General features: G+C 39.9%; 1 protein-coding gene across 1 annotated transcript in view; it reads right to left on the reverse strand.

Annotated features, from left to right (window-relative positions):
• LOC147696807 (retinal guanylyl cyclase 2-like) overlaps positions 1 to 14,355 on the reverse strand; it is a 408,956-nt gene that overhangs the window by 24,548 nt on the left and 370,053 nt on the right. The window contains exon 14 of the mRNA XM_086933248.1: positions 10,246 to 10,420. Within this exon, the coding sequence (XP_086789374.1) occupies positions 10,246 to 10,420 (175 nt within the window). The remainder of the gene's footprint in view (positions 1 to 10,245; positions 10,421 to 14,355) is intronic.

The raw sequence follows: 14,355 nt of genomic DNA on the forward strand, positions 1-14,355 counted from the left end.
GCCACCTGGTGCTTAATTACTGTTGCTGATGGCTGAAGAATGACGTGGGTGCCATTGGAGTGTAGTGGGCACCGGAGTAATGCAAAAAGCACTAAGGTTCTAATTTGACTTGGTCGCCATCTTGGGGTCAGGCCACATGTAGTGAAAGGACGCGTGGTGAAATAAACAGTTGTACATAAGGACGCTCCATGCCCAAGCGGCAGCTAAAATAATAATGAGTGATCAATTGTTAAAGAATGCAGCATGGCTACTTAGGCAAAGGATGTCACGCTCGCCGAAAGTCCCTCAAACGGCCGCCATCTTAGGGTCGAGTCGCAACGTTTAATATGTCTCTGCATAAATTTAGGCCCCTCCAGCTCTATCAAGTATTTCCCGGGGGAAAACAGTTCAATCAGGCTTTCGCTAGGACCAGTGTACCTTTCTCTTGGCTAATTTGCGCCCCCCGGTCTGCCCCATTGCATCGGTACAATTATGGATGCCTCTGCCCCCCTTCCAGCCAGTTGAACGGTCTTACCGCAAAAGAACATGCTTTGTCATTTGCTCCAGTCAAAGTTGCTATGATGCTTAAGTCAAAGTTTCTTCTAAGCCATTTTCATAAAGGCTCTTCTGAAATCTTTAGTTAGCATGTTATGTAAGGCTACTGTGTATGGGTTTCCATTGACAAATGAGTTTACTCCAGATGGTGGAAAGGCTGGAGTTTGGTCTATCAGCTTCCCCTTATTTATTAAGAGGTGGCATTTTGAAGCACGTTTAGATTAGTAGCAGCTTCTGATATATTCCTTAATTTTGATAGGACATCTGCAGGAAACACGAATGAGCTTTTTTATTGAAGTGTACAAAAGTTAGGAATGACAGTGAACTGGACACAGTTCAGTACATAGATCTATTTAAGAATAATGTCAAATCTGCTTTGAAGATGAACTCCTTTTTACGGGATATTGAACTAGTGGAGAAAGCCAACCCTTTAAGAATGGGTTGTATGGCAGAATATCGAGAGCAAAAATATAGTGCAGCATAATACTGTAAGCAAAACATTGCAGGTAAGTGTGTATAGGTAAGTATAGATTTTCTATTCTTAACTAATCATCTATGCACGTCGACAATATAAATTGAAGTGCTTAGATGTGGCATTGAGTATAGTAAATACATACTTGCCGATATATACAAAAGAAAGGTCAGAAAAATAAAATTCCCCCACTTTGTAATGTCCCACATAGCTCTGAGTGACTGGATGTGGCAAGCAAACTTGAACATTGTTCAGGAGAAGGCTCCTCTTCAGAGAATTATGCAATTCTTAAATTTCCTTCCTTCCTTTTCTTCATCAGTTTTTCAGTCTTTTGTACTTTTTTCTACATCTTATTTCTGCCTTTTACCATTTTGCTTTCCTTCTTTCTTTCCATCTTTTCTGTTTTACATCTATTCATTCTTCCTTCTCTGAAGCTTTCTTTTTATCCACCCTTCCTTTTACCACCCTTATTTGTGTTTTCCTTTCTTTCTTATCCATCCATCCACTCTTCTTTTTTCTTCAGATCCATTTTTCATTCATACTTCTCTCCATCCAACCATTGTCCATCCTTTTCTTTAACCGCCCATTTCTCCATACATTCGTTTATTCTCCTCTCCACTATCTGTAGATGCATCCATCCACCTCTTCATCCATCCAACATCTCTCCATCTTTCTCTCCTCTTTCAATTCATTTCCTCTTCATCCCATCCATCTCTGCATTATTTCATACCCTCTCCATCTATTGTCCATCCATCCACACACCCATCCATCCACCCACCCACCCACCCACCCATCCATCCATCTCTCTACCCCTTCCATCCTCCATCTTACTGCAAAAAGGAGCTTATTGAAAACAGTAGGTGTGATTTAGAGTTTTGCGTAAAAAGTACTCAAGTTTCTCCCTATCCACAAAACTTACAGTCTGACCCTACTTGAAGGACATTCAGCTTTCCATAGACGGAGCACCTTTAGGTCTGTTAATGGAAAGCTTCCTCTGAAAACCCGGAGCCATAGGAGGAAGGACATTAGACCGCCAACACTAATTAGGGTGGATTGTGTGATTTCACTCTTATTAGTTTGTATGCCAGGTAGCACCTTCTTTGGGAGTTTGTTTTCGAAATCTAAAAGTTGGTGGACGGTCAGCAAAACTGACTGTGGTCATCCGCTAAACTATTTGTACCTTGTCTGGAAATGTCATCACAGCTGTTCCATTGCTGGATCCTGAAACTCGCTACTTGAAATCAGTACGGAACATCTCGACTTTCAGAAACGAACTTAAGAATCACCAATTTAGAGTCGAGAGGACAGGCCCTCCAAGAAAACCTGTAACATCTCGGACTGAGAGCCCTAGTGCCTGATTCTATCCGGACAAGCCACAGTGATCATCACCCTCAAGAGCTCACCCTCAACATCAGGTTTCAATTCTGCATCTCATCAAGGTTTTGAAAGTTACATAACTAATCTCAAACACATCAAGTGCTCCATCAACTCCCTCCCAACCCTGGTCAAAGATGCCAAACTATTACTAGCCAACATCCATAAATTAGAAGGAGACCCAGTTACCAGCTGGGCAATGTTTACCAAAACAAATGGCAGACCGACATGCAAAGCCGGTACCAGGTAAAGCAAAGCTGCATGCCATACAAGGATTAGGATCTAGTCATCTAAGGACTGCCAAAAAAGGATCAATCGGCTGTGGATAAGTCTCAGAAGGTCACCAATGGACGTGAAAATAATAAGCAACCTAAGGTAGGCTCGAAGACCTCTGAAGGTGGCAAAAAGGGAACATCAATGGAAAATATGGAATTTGTTGTGGACAAAACTATTGTATGACACCAGGATAAATAACTCTGTAAACGTTTGGTGCCCTATAAATGCATTTGGTGGCACCTTCCCAAAAGCGGCCTCTTCCAATATCTTGGAGACAGCGTGGTATCACTTTTTACACTATCACTTCAATATTCAAACACCACGTGATCAATCTCACATGCAGGAAGAAGGCTCAGAGGCCAGCAGTGTCCCAGCAGATTCAACTGAGAGCTGTGAACAGGCTACTTCCGGGTGCCTTATCTCTGAGCCACTAATTTAGAAACAAATTGCTAGGGGACGCAGAAATGGGGCACCATGACCAGACGTAATTCCACTGGGCCGCTACAAGGGTTATCCAACATTTCAGGCTATCCAAAGAGCCCCACTTTACTCATCCATATTGGAATAAAACTGCATCCCCCTCTTATGGTGTGGTTAAATACTTGCTCCCATCTACAAGAGGGGTGATAAAAAGTCTCCCGGGAACAATCGCATGATAGCTCTAATCAAAAATGAAGCAAAGTATTTTGTAGGCATGCTGCTGGACTCATTACAAACATGGGGCAAGTCAAATAAAATCATACCTCCAAAGCAAACTGGATTTATAAGGCATACAGGGACAACAGTGAACCTCATTGCACTCTCCGTATTGATTGACCAGACAGAGTCTGACAATCATCCCATATACATGGGCTTCATAGAGTATAAATATGCCTTTGACAGGATCGATAGGGGAAAGCTTTGGCAGAAACGTGCTCTTTTTAACATCCCGGATCCCCTACTTATGGCCCTACAGTTCCTGCACCACGATACATGGGTCAGAATAAAAATTAGGGACGTATCGCGCTTGTTATGTTCTTGCGCCTACCTTATTCAACTTGTTTCTATCTGACTTGTGTCCGGTCCTTAACTCAGTAAATTCTCACCCACCCAAACTGGGTTGCTTTTGCCTCTCAAACTTCTTTATGCAGACAATCTGGTCCTCATCAGTAAAACTAAGATTGGTTTGTAACGTCTCCTGGACGCAACTGCCACATTTTCCACTAGGAATGGTCTGCTGATCAATAAAAAGAAAACTAAGGTCCTCAAAGTTCGAGTTGCTAGAACGCAAAAGTCAACATAGTTGCTTGAGCAGGAGAAACTAGATGCAATCAACTGCCACAAGTATTTTGGAGTCCTCTTTAACCAAAATGACAGATACAGGAGCCAGATGATCGAAATAAAAAAGAAAAGTACTGCATTATCGTTCGCTTTTAGATCTGCATATAAAAAACTAAAATGCCCCACACTCGCGCCTATCATCCAAGTCGGTCAGGCAAAGGTTCTCGCGACCTTAACATATGGGGAGCGAGGCACTTAAAGGATGGGAGAGTGTGACTTTCGATAAAATGCTCACAAAAATCTACAGAACAGTTTACCAGGTTCCCTCCTACACATTGCCAGCTCAAATAAGACTGGAATTTGGAATATGCAGACAGGCGCTGGCTCATAAGGTGGCCTTTGCAATATGCTGCCACAAGCGCAGGGCCTCAAAGGAAGGTGCCCTGGCCCACCATTTATTGACAGAACTCGCCACAAAACAGGTCGGTGGGAAACCACTACTTGACCCAAGACCTCAGCACACTTGGCTTGGTGACTACTTGCAACCTTCCTACCAGTCACCAGGAATTTAAAAGGATGGCAAAAATCAGCACAAAACGGCTTTCTTTAATAGTAGATAAGGCCAGCCTCTCTGCATGGCTGGATGACACTATGTATTTATAAATATCTGAACCCTCAGTGTTACTTAAATAACTCCTATAATGAAAAGACAAAGTCACAGTTCATGAAGCTGAGGATGGGGGTAATCACTATCCCATGTCATCTCCCAGCTTGGAAAAGGGGCAAAGAATAGGCAACGTGCCGGCTCTGCATTCAGCAAAAAGAGGAAATCATACATGTATTGTGCCTGTGCCCCACCCTTCTAGAGGAAAGGAGGGCTTTATTACGAAGGGGGTGGATTGCTAAAAATATAAGATTGTGCAGGGAAGCAGTGCTGGCCTGTTTTGACCCATCTAATATCATGTTAAACTGTGCTTTGGTCAAATTCAGTCAACGTTTCTCAAGAAAGATAGAGGCACAGGATCCCGTAGATGGAGGGCTGGGAAATGAATAGGCTATTACCAGGCCCCGTTAACCTCTGCCTTCGATTACACCCCCCTAATGGAATCCTCTCTTCCCACTTGAGACTATTAGAGATGTTCCAGCTGACATCATTTGGTCAGGAAGTGCAGGTGTCTAGTAAAGTTCACAAACCTTTTTACTTAAACCTGTATCACTCTTTTATCAGTGCAACAATTTGAACTCCCCGGCTTCTTTTATTTTACTCATGTATGTACTTTACATAATAGCACCACTGTGTTAGTGATATGTAAATCTGGCCACTTTTTTATGTCCCTATGATTTCTAACTTATATTGTTTTAATTATGTATTTTACAAAGAGGCAACTTTTTACGGAATATGTAAATTTGGACTTGATGCCATTTACCTATGTTGCAAAGTATTTAATTAATCATGCAATAAAGTATTTTCTTAGGTCTACCTTGAAGATCCAGAATGCATGATTCCCCAAGTACCTGGCATGGCTATTACAGGAACGATTCATAATCCTTCATATGGAAATAGGGATTAGACAGGGAGATGGGGCTTTAGGCAAATTCTTAGCTATTTGATACTTAACAGTAGGTTTCACATTTTCATTTTCTCTCATCTCCCTGTCCCCATCTCCAACCACTTTCCATTCCACCTGCTTCCCACCTCAATTTCTCCTCTTGCCTCCCTTTTCACTCCCCATACCCCAGCTGCGTCTCTATGCTACTATGTGTTTTTGTCTCTTCTTAGCACCTGGTAAAGCAACATATGACCTGTTGCACTATTATGTTTAAATATGTATCTCTCTTTGTTCTTTGTAAAGTGCCTTGATGCCTATCTGGTGTTAAGAGTACTATCTAAATGTATTAAGGAAATTAATAAATAAATAAATGATGGCAGTTCTGGTCAAGGTACAGAGCTCACAGCTGGGCAGGTAATGATCTCTAAATTTGGCAGGCAAGAGTCAATCAGGGTGGAGGACATAATGTCCTCCTCCTCCCAAGTGGATAGAATACTGTCTGCCAAAACTTAAGATGAGGCCCAGTGACTCCAATCAAAGTCAAAGTAGCCATAAACAAAAACATAAATGTTTCATGTTAAACAGGACTGCCCAGAACACCCTCACCCCACTCTAGCTGCTAAAGTGGGGAGTTGATGACGCTCCTGTATATATTCTTACCTTCACTATTTTTTTCGAGTTGATATTCTGGTGAAACAATTTGGTAGCACAATAATTAAAACACAATATTCGAGTCACCTAACTTGCACTTGAAGCTCACTACATCATTGTAACTGTACCAAGATTGGGATTTCTGAGATTCAGGTTTATGCTATTGCCCTTAAAGGAAATTAGAATGTACACGTCTGAAAATAATTGTAACAGTTTTGTTGCAGGTTACGTCGCAGGCCAAATGAAGATGTGGTGCACAGTCCACTATTGACCCCAAAGCGATGAAGTTTTTTAATTCCTCTTTCTGGTATGGCTAGTATTAAAAAAATAAAGGAAGAGATTTACACAATTGCACTGTAAATTAGCTAAATAGTGGAAATCTGCAATATAGATGTAATCACCATACTCTTTGGACAATTTTGCTTGATACATAATGGTTGATGCTTGATTTTTTAGGTTTTAGAACACTGAATATTTATAAAGAAGAGTGGACAATTTCTTTTCATATTTACAGTAAAGTTATTTTGTATTTTATTGTTGTTCTACATTTAAATAAATGAATAAAAATAATGTACTTTAATAATTATTATAAACATATTTTAATATGTATTTTTTAGTTAAATTTAACTTTATTTTAAATGTAGAACAAAATGAAAAATTGCCAGGGCACCATTACATTATTTTGAATTAAAATGGTAATTAATGGGAATAGATTAGGGGTGGGTGAAGAATTCGTCTCCGTCAGTAGAGTTTGCGGAGTTTCTCCCACTCTGCGCTCTGCGCAGAGTGTGGAGTTCCGAAAACCTCTGCAAAGTGATGCGGAGCAGAGTTTTTTCTCTCTAGAATGTCTACTCGAGCTGGCAGAAAGAAGAAGCGTCCTCTGGTGGACGCGTAGTGCCGTTCCTGCTGATTTTAAAGTGCAGGACAAATCTCCCGACGCTAAACGTCAGTGCGAGCAGTGCGACTTAACAGACTCTACAGCTGGCGGAACTCTGCGGAGAGCGGCTTCGTTTTTCTGGCAATTGGCAGAGTGCTGTAGAATAAAACTATGAGAACCCCACCCAGGCTTAGAATATATAAAATGTAATTCTTATTTATTCTGAAGTTTAAATTTAACAAAAATCAAAGCTCAAGAAAACATTTTTAATGTGCATTCATGATTATTAAAAATGAAATATATATAATCAATTCAAAATAATTTAAACATTAATGTTTAAATTCAAAATAGGTTATTAAAATATTTTGTAATTAAACAATATATATGTTTTGTTTTTATAGATTGTTTAGCATTCATTTACATCAATTTTTTATTTTAACTAGTTTAAATATTTTAATTTTATTTAGCATTATTTCCAATAGGGTTTTAGTTTAGCCCCTCTCAATAATTTATGGGGGGTTGTTGCCGTATATATGTGGCTGACCATGTGTAGTACTGGACTTACTACTGTTGTTTTTATTTGTGAAAACATGACTATCATAAAGTCGTAAAGTCGTAATCCTACTCACAAGTTACCTTTATGAATCAGGCCTGTTGTATTCAAGTCGTGTTGCAATGGAACAATTTAATGGCAATCAATTTACCAATTGTAAAAGCGATGCTAAATATGATTACCCAGTGCCGGTATTCGAACTCATGATTATATTGGCAGTCAGAATTCACCTCACAGAGAATCTTGCCAAAAACAATGCAGCTTTAGTATAAAGAGGGTGGATGATACAGAAGGGGTGTATACCACCTACAAGAGGCTTAATGCTGCAACACAATGCAGAATGAGGTTGGCCTGAAACTACTCCTTTAAAGCAATTTTAGTAGTATAATTGTTACTTGTATTTATGTTTACGTAAAGAGCCTTAACTGTTTCACAAACTGAAGTAGAGGTTTGGACAAGACAATGGCTACAAGAGAAACAATAACAAATAATCAGTTTCAAATGAGGATAAGGATAATCAAAGTGGATCCAGTATTCTATAAAATATAAATATAAATGTATTTCTCCATTCTACAAAACTATAAAGTGAGGAAGAGCAAAAGTGCAAAGTGTGAGGTGTAGCTTTCTGCCCTTCCCCAAAGTTTTGGTGAAAGTGAAGTGTACAGTAGTTAGGTTCAAGCCAAAAAATACCTTTGTTAAAATAAAAAAATACATTTCAGATTTGATAAATGATGCTGGTTATTGCTCTATATGTTAGTGTCTATATCATTTTATCATTTGAATTCTTGCAAAAACAGTTTAAGTACTACTTTAGCTGCGTAATTGCCCTGTGCACCCTTGAGGTTATAATATTACACAACCAGTAAATACCATAATCCCATGGTGAAACATTTAGTGGTGCAGTAAGTACCTCCTATAAAAAGAATTCCCAAGACAAATTAGAAATGACATGCATGTTTTGTGTGGTGCATACAAAAAATGGAACATATCAGAATGTACAGGTTATGTTTTCCCCGTAAATAGCAGGGGATGCAGCGTTTGCTGCGCAAATTATAATTCCAAACCCTGGACTAACAGGCTTCTGAACAGGGATTGGAATTTAGACCCCCCTATAAGAATTACGGTTAAATTCCAATCCCTGTATGATTTTGAAAAAAATGGGTTTTCACTTCTTTGGGGAAGGTAATATGGTTTTGAGCTGACATTTTAATAGAGTTTCCCAGTGTCAGGCGCTTTACGCCTCTTGAGCCAAATATCTCCAGAAGAGGCTTGCTTTTTACCATCCCGCCAGATCTTTGAGGTCTGAAGCACTCTTCCTCGAGTAAAAAGGGCTCGGATTGGAGGTCGCTCTTTCAGGCTGCTGGCGCCACTGCTTTGGAATACTCTGCCCCTAGCTCTGCGGAGCACCTCTAATCTGTTGAACTTTAGAAATGGCCTTAAAACTTGGCTTTTTGCCCTTTAGGTTGCTTTTTCTTCCTTTGGCCTGGTCTGTTATTTTACTGTGTTGTGTTTTCTCTTTTGTTACTGCTTTGTTAATTAAAAGTGCCGGGACACTCCATGGAGTAGCCGTGCGCTATAGAAAAACCAATATAACATAACATAACATCAGGTCATCTTGTGAGAGTAGACGTCTTCTGCCTGAGATAGCTGTAATGTACTCCCTGCATTTGCCCATGACCACTCATACTATTTGTATTCTGCCTACACTCCCTCTTCCAATGCCCAATCTTATTACAGAAATAAAAAGGAGTAGACTTCTTCAATGTTGCAATGTCTATACCAAAATTCAAGTTAATCGGAACACCTGCATTTCTACCCAGTGAAACACCACCTCCTCTGTGAGCAGCCTGTCCTCCTGCTTGAAAACCAACACCTTGCATTCCACTAGTATTTCCTCTAAGTGACTGATTCTGAAATCAATTGTTAGCCAGCCTTCTCTGTGCAAGCATAAGTTAAGTCTTTTCTGCTTCATTTCTTGTTGATCACTACAGTATTTTGCATACCTTAGATGGGATATCAAACGGTTTATTAGTTAAATGTACTGCATGTCTCTTTAAACCACTGCATTGATGTCCTCATTACCAGGCCTCCTTCATGGGCTGGTAACAGCAGATCTCAGCTTCATCGGAATGATTCGTTTTTTGCTTTCACATGGCAAATTCGGCCTCTGAAAGCAGCTGAAATCTTTTCGTGAAAGTGCCACAAAGAATGAGGAATTACTGGGAAATCTTATCCAGAATTACTGATTCAGCTTATAATTCTTAATTCCTAACGGACCCTCCTGGATCAACTCCTAATAGATACCTCCTATTTGGTCAGATTTTCCCCACCTCTGGAGCTACTTGTTCCCCTGGTATTGTTAATTCCAGGGGAAAGGTACATCTCACCTATTTTCTAGGTCACTCGTAATGAGGACCTGAAAGTACTTTAAAGAGTTATTTTGATTGAGTACAGCGGAGTCCATTCAATGTATCCTAAGTGGATTGCCAGATTTTTTCACCTGAGTATAGTTTCACAACAGTGTTTTTTCTATGTTACTCAAGTACCTCGTGTTTGAGAGTTCTTGTTTGCTGTCTACCATGGCAGAGATTTGAATATGTTTTCTCAAGAAGGAATTATTGTGGTGTGTAGGGGTGGTGAATGAGCTTGTCTTTCCCACATCTAATTAATCAGATCATCACAACAAATACTTATGTACCTGAGTGCAAACCAATTCGTATCCTGACGGGCACATCTGGCATGTGTCTCATCTGAAAGGATCCCACAGAGCAGAGGATATCAAGAGACATGTTTGCTATTTCAGCAGCATGTTTATTTCCGTTTCGTTTTGGAAGGCCAGATGCTACCATATAGGCATCACCAATAGTTTCCACCTGGAAAATGAAGATAGGGTAAGCCAATTAGCAAATTACATTATTTCACAAATAGCTACAGTTTTTGGTTTAAAATTAAACTACAAATAGTATTGTTATGACTTTCATTAAAATGTAATATCAAAACAATAAACAACACCTGATATTGTCTGTGTCTTATGGTAGCGGCAGTTAATTAACACCCTCTATTACCTACTGCGACTGTCCAGCCAACTAATCTGGACCAGTGTTAAATGCAAAGGAGCATAAAAAACGGAAAAGGGCAATTAACAGCTGTTAACATCTGATGACAGGCAGCCAGTATTACCACTAGTTGTTAATATGTCACACAACACAGGAAGATACATTTCTCAATTCTCCAGTGTAGTTCATGTAATCAGTTTATACTCTCTCTGAGGTAGGAATGCACGCAAACGGCAGTAGTAAATTCAAGTGTCCTAAGCTTTCTGCTGGCTGAACCCATCACTGCAATTCATACATGGTGCGAGATTATTGACAGGCTCTACTCCCGGGCCACTAGATATGTAAACATATTGTAAATGGTGAAGTAAATGTTACCAGGCTTATTACCAGCCATGCTTTTCTTTTTATGAGGGCGGACCTTGACTAGATGCCATTAGCTTGAATCCTAAGAACGCCATGTACTTTTTATTAAAAAAATTCTGAAGTTTGGCATCCCACTTAACTTCACTCCCTAGGCAACCAGGTTTGGCTTTTTGGACAGGTCATTTCTTGTTTTCAGAAGGCAGCCTCTGATTACAAATATTTTGTCAAAGGCCAACAGCAACTGTTCATCAATTGTGCCCCCATTCTCCTCCAGGCTTCCTTTGCAGTTGTACCTGCTCTTGCAAAGGCAGGTGTAGATTGTATAGGTAGCCAGGAGAGAATAGCTCAGTACTGGTGTGGGGTCAGGAGATACAGTTTTACTTGTGCTGCATCTTCCTGCCATAGGGAAAAAAAGTCAAGAGCAAGTGAGATCAAACACCTTCTCTTTTACTGCATCACATCGGGTACAAATGTTAACAGAAACGCTAAACTAACTTCAATACTGAACCAAAATTTATCAGATTTAATTGAGATAATTGAGATATAAATATGATGAATTCAAGTTAGGCAAACATAAATGGAGCTCATTGTGAACATGCATATGGTTGCTAGCTTAGCTGTGAATACGATTGCAAGTTGATGCTCGCTCCCAGACTCCAGTTCTCCATTGCTTGTCAGTGTCAGACATTTGCTGTGGTTTGTGGCTGCTGACAGTGAGTTATTCATGGAGTATTACCAGCAAAGAGGCTGAACAGCCAGATCCCACAAGAAACTGGAGACTTGCAGACTGGCCTCCAGTTGGATCTCTTACCTCTGCTTACTCCCTTGCCTTCCGGTCCAGAGAGGGATAGGTATGCCCACATGTGGGTCCTGTGCTCACCATGCCACTTGAGTCAAGCTAGCCTGGCTGATGAGGGGTGAAACCCCAAAAACTGTCCCAGGATTCTTGCTTCCGTTCCAGGGAGGACCTGGCCTGGCAATTCGGGCTGGACTGTTCCCATGGGGAACAGGGTAAAGACTGATTTGCATATGGCTGGGTTTAAACTGGAATGTCATGGGGAGCAAAACACAATGAATTTAGGCCCAGATCTCTGTACTTGGGTGAATGTTTGACATTGTTCAAAATGCTGTCCATCAATTGTTCTATTTGCATTCGTTACTCACCAGGTTGCAGCACAATGTGATGCTGGGTTAAATTTGCTATCTTGGATGCTTGTATTTAGGACAACATAGGGGCTTTCTCTCTTCCTGGCAGTCCAGTAGCCCAAAATGTGTGCTTGTAAAAGGGATCAATACTTAGAGCAGACAACATGCTTGTTGATGCTTATGGAAAGCAGTATCTAAGGCAGCAGCAGTCCGCGAGTTACATCAAGCAGTAGTGAGAGCCGAGTTGACTTTGTACAGACCTGGAGAATGTTGGTGGGTTATATACATATTACAGAAACACATATGAGATACAACAACCTGGATCAACCAGTGCTTAATTTGTACAGGCTTTTCCAGTGATCAGCACCAGCACTTATTCCTTAACACCAGAAAAAGAAGAGTGGTTGCAGGATCTTCTTAACTGAGATGAAAAAGAGGGTACCGTCACTAAGAAGTTGATTTTAGGACATAGTTCATAATGGATAAAACCCAGAGGGGAAAGGGAAGGAAATATACCTCTATCAAAGAATATTTCACCATATTCCTCCATCAACTATCTAAGGCTGAATAATTAACGTTATAAAGAGGCATGTCTTTCTCACCAAGTTGTGCTGCAGCATCTTTGGCTATTTTAAAGGTGACAAATAGAAACTTCTAAGGAAAACACAATTAAAAGTGTTGCAGTCTAGTGCAAAGTTCTCTATTAAATACAAAAGATCTAAGGAGTTTATCCTCAAATGCAAAATTAAATATTGGAGTTGTTTGAACAATCACTGACAAATGATTTAATCCATATTGGATATTAACATTTGGCTAACATCAATGAAAAAGCCCAATGATAACAGTCCTGCAAGAAAATAGAGATTAGATATAAACATTTAGAAATAATGCATCTGCTACAAGTTACTTGCTATCAGAACTCACATTAAGACATTAAGTATAAGAAATACAGACTTCCGGATACCTATAAAGAGAATATGGGGATAGAATAGGCGACCTATTAGCTGCTACAATTCACTGATGCCTAGCTAACCAAAGGGTGCTTGAAATGATATAAACAAAGGGAATATGATTACTACTGATATTGAAATAGCAGTCAAATTAAAAAAATATATCCTTCACCCAAAAAGGACTATTACCTGTGGGAGGGTATACATATTGAGAGCTATCTACAACAGAGAAAACTACCCAGGCTTAACCCATAACGGCAGGAAGAAATCACTTAAACTATATCACTATAAGAACTTATCAACACAATTAAAAGCATCCTTCAAGGAAAGCTTTAGGTACAGACTCCATACCAAAGTGAAATATATAAAGTATTGATCCTGTAACTTGCCTCACTCATTGTTCAATCAATGAATGAAATGATGGGGGGGCCTTTCCCAGAATCCTGGAAATGGACACTCATTATATCCTTTAGTAAAAAGGAAATACAAATCAGTTGTACTTATTAATCATATAGATCATTATCCTTAATATCTGTGGATTCTAAAATGTACACCAGAATATTAGCATATTGGATCAACCAAATAATTTCTAGTTTAGTCACTTCCTAGTGACAGGGCTTTATACCAGGCAGAGATACCACATCACTTACCAATCTAGCTGCATAATGAATTGATAGGGTAGAATCTACATGCCACCCCTCATCACAAATTTCCTTGGATGCCAAGAAGAATATATATTCCTGTGGGGGTTATGCACCAGTCTGGGGTTCCATAAATGGTAATTAAATTGATACAAAGAATTTATCAAAACCCAGTTGGTAGGGTAAATATCAATGGAGTCAGTTCCAACATATTCCCTATTATGAAGGTATCCGTCAGAGTGGCCCATTCTCTCCTTGTTTTTATGCTTTCTACATGGCACCATTCTTAAGAAATGTTGATATCCTAGTATTGAGCCAATGAGACTCCCCCAACTGGAAGTCAAAGTATTAGAGCAGCGTTTCTTAACTTTTTGACTTCTGAGAACCCCTACTATATCACTACTGGAAGCTAGGGACACTGAAGCCTTTTTCTGCCCATATTGTTCTGAATTCCTCCATTTTCATGTTCCACACACCATTGCTTTCTTCTTTTCCACCCTCTTTTTACTCCCTACCTCACTTCACTACCCCCACACACAACAGTACAGAACACACCCATTCAGCTGTAAACACTTTGGCACTGACAATATTATAGGAGCGTTGTACCTTCCTTACACAGTTTCACACATAATCTCAATTGGCACATGCCACC

The sequence above is a fragment of the Lissotriton vulgaris genome, chromosome 8, assembly GCF_964263255.1.
Source record: "Lissotriton vulgaris chromosome 8, aLisVul1.2, whole genome shotgun sequence".
Classification (NCBI taxonomy): Eukaryota; Metazoa; Chordata; class Amphibia; order Caudata; family Salamandridae; genus Lissotriton; species Lissotriton vulgaris.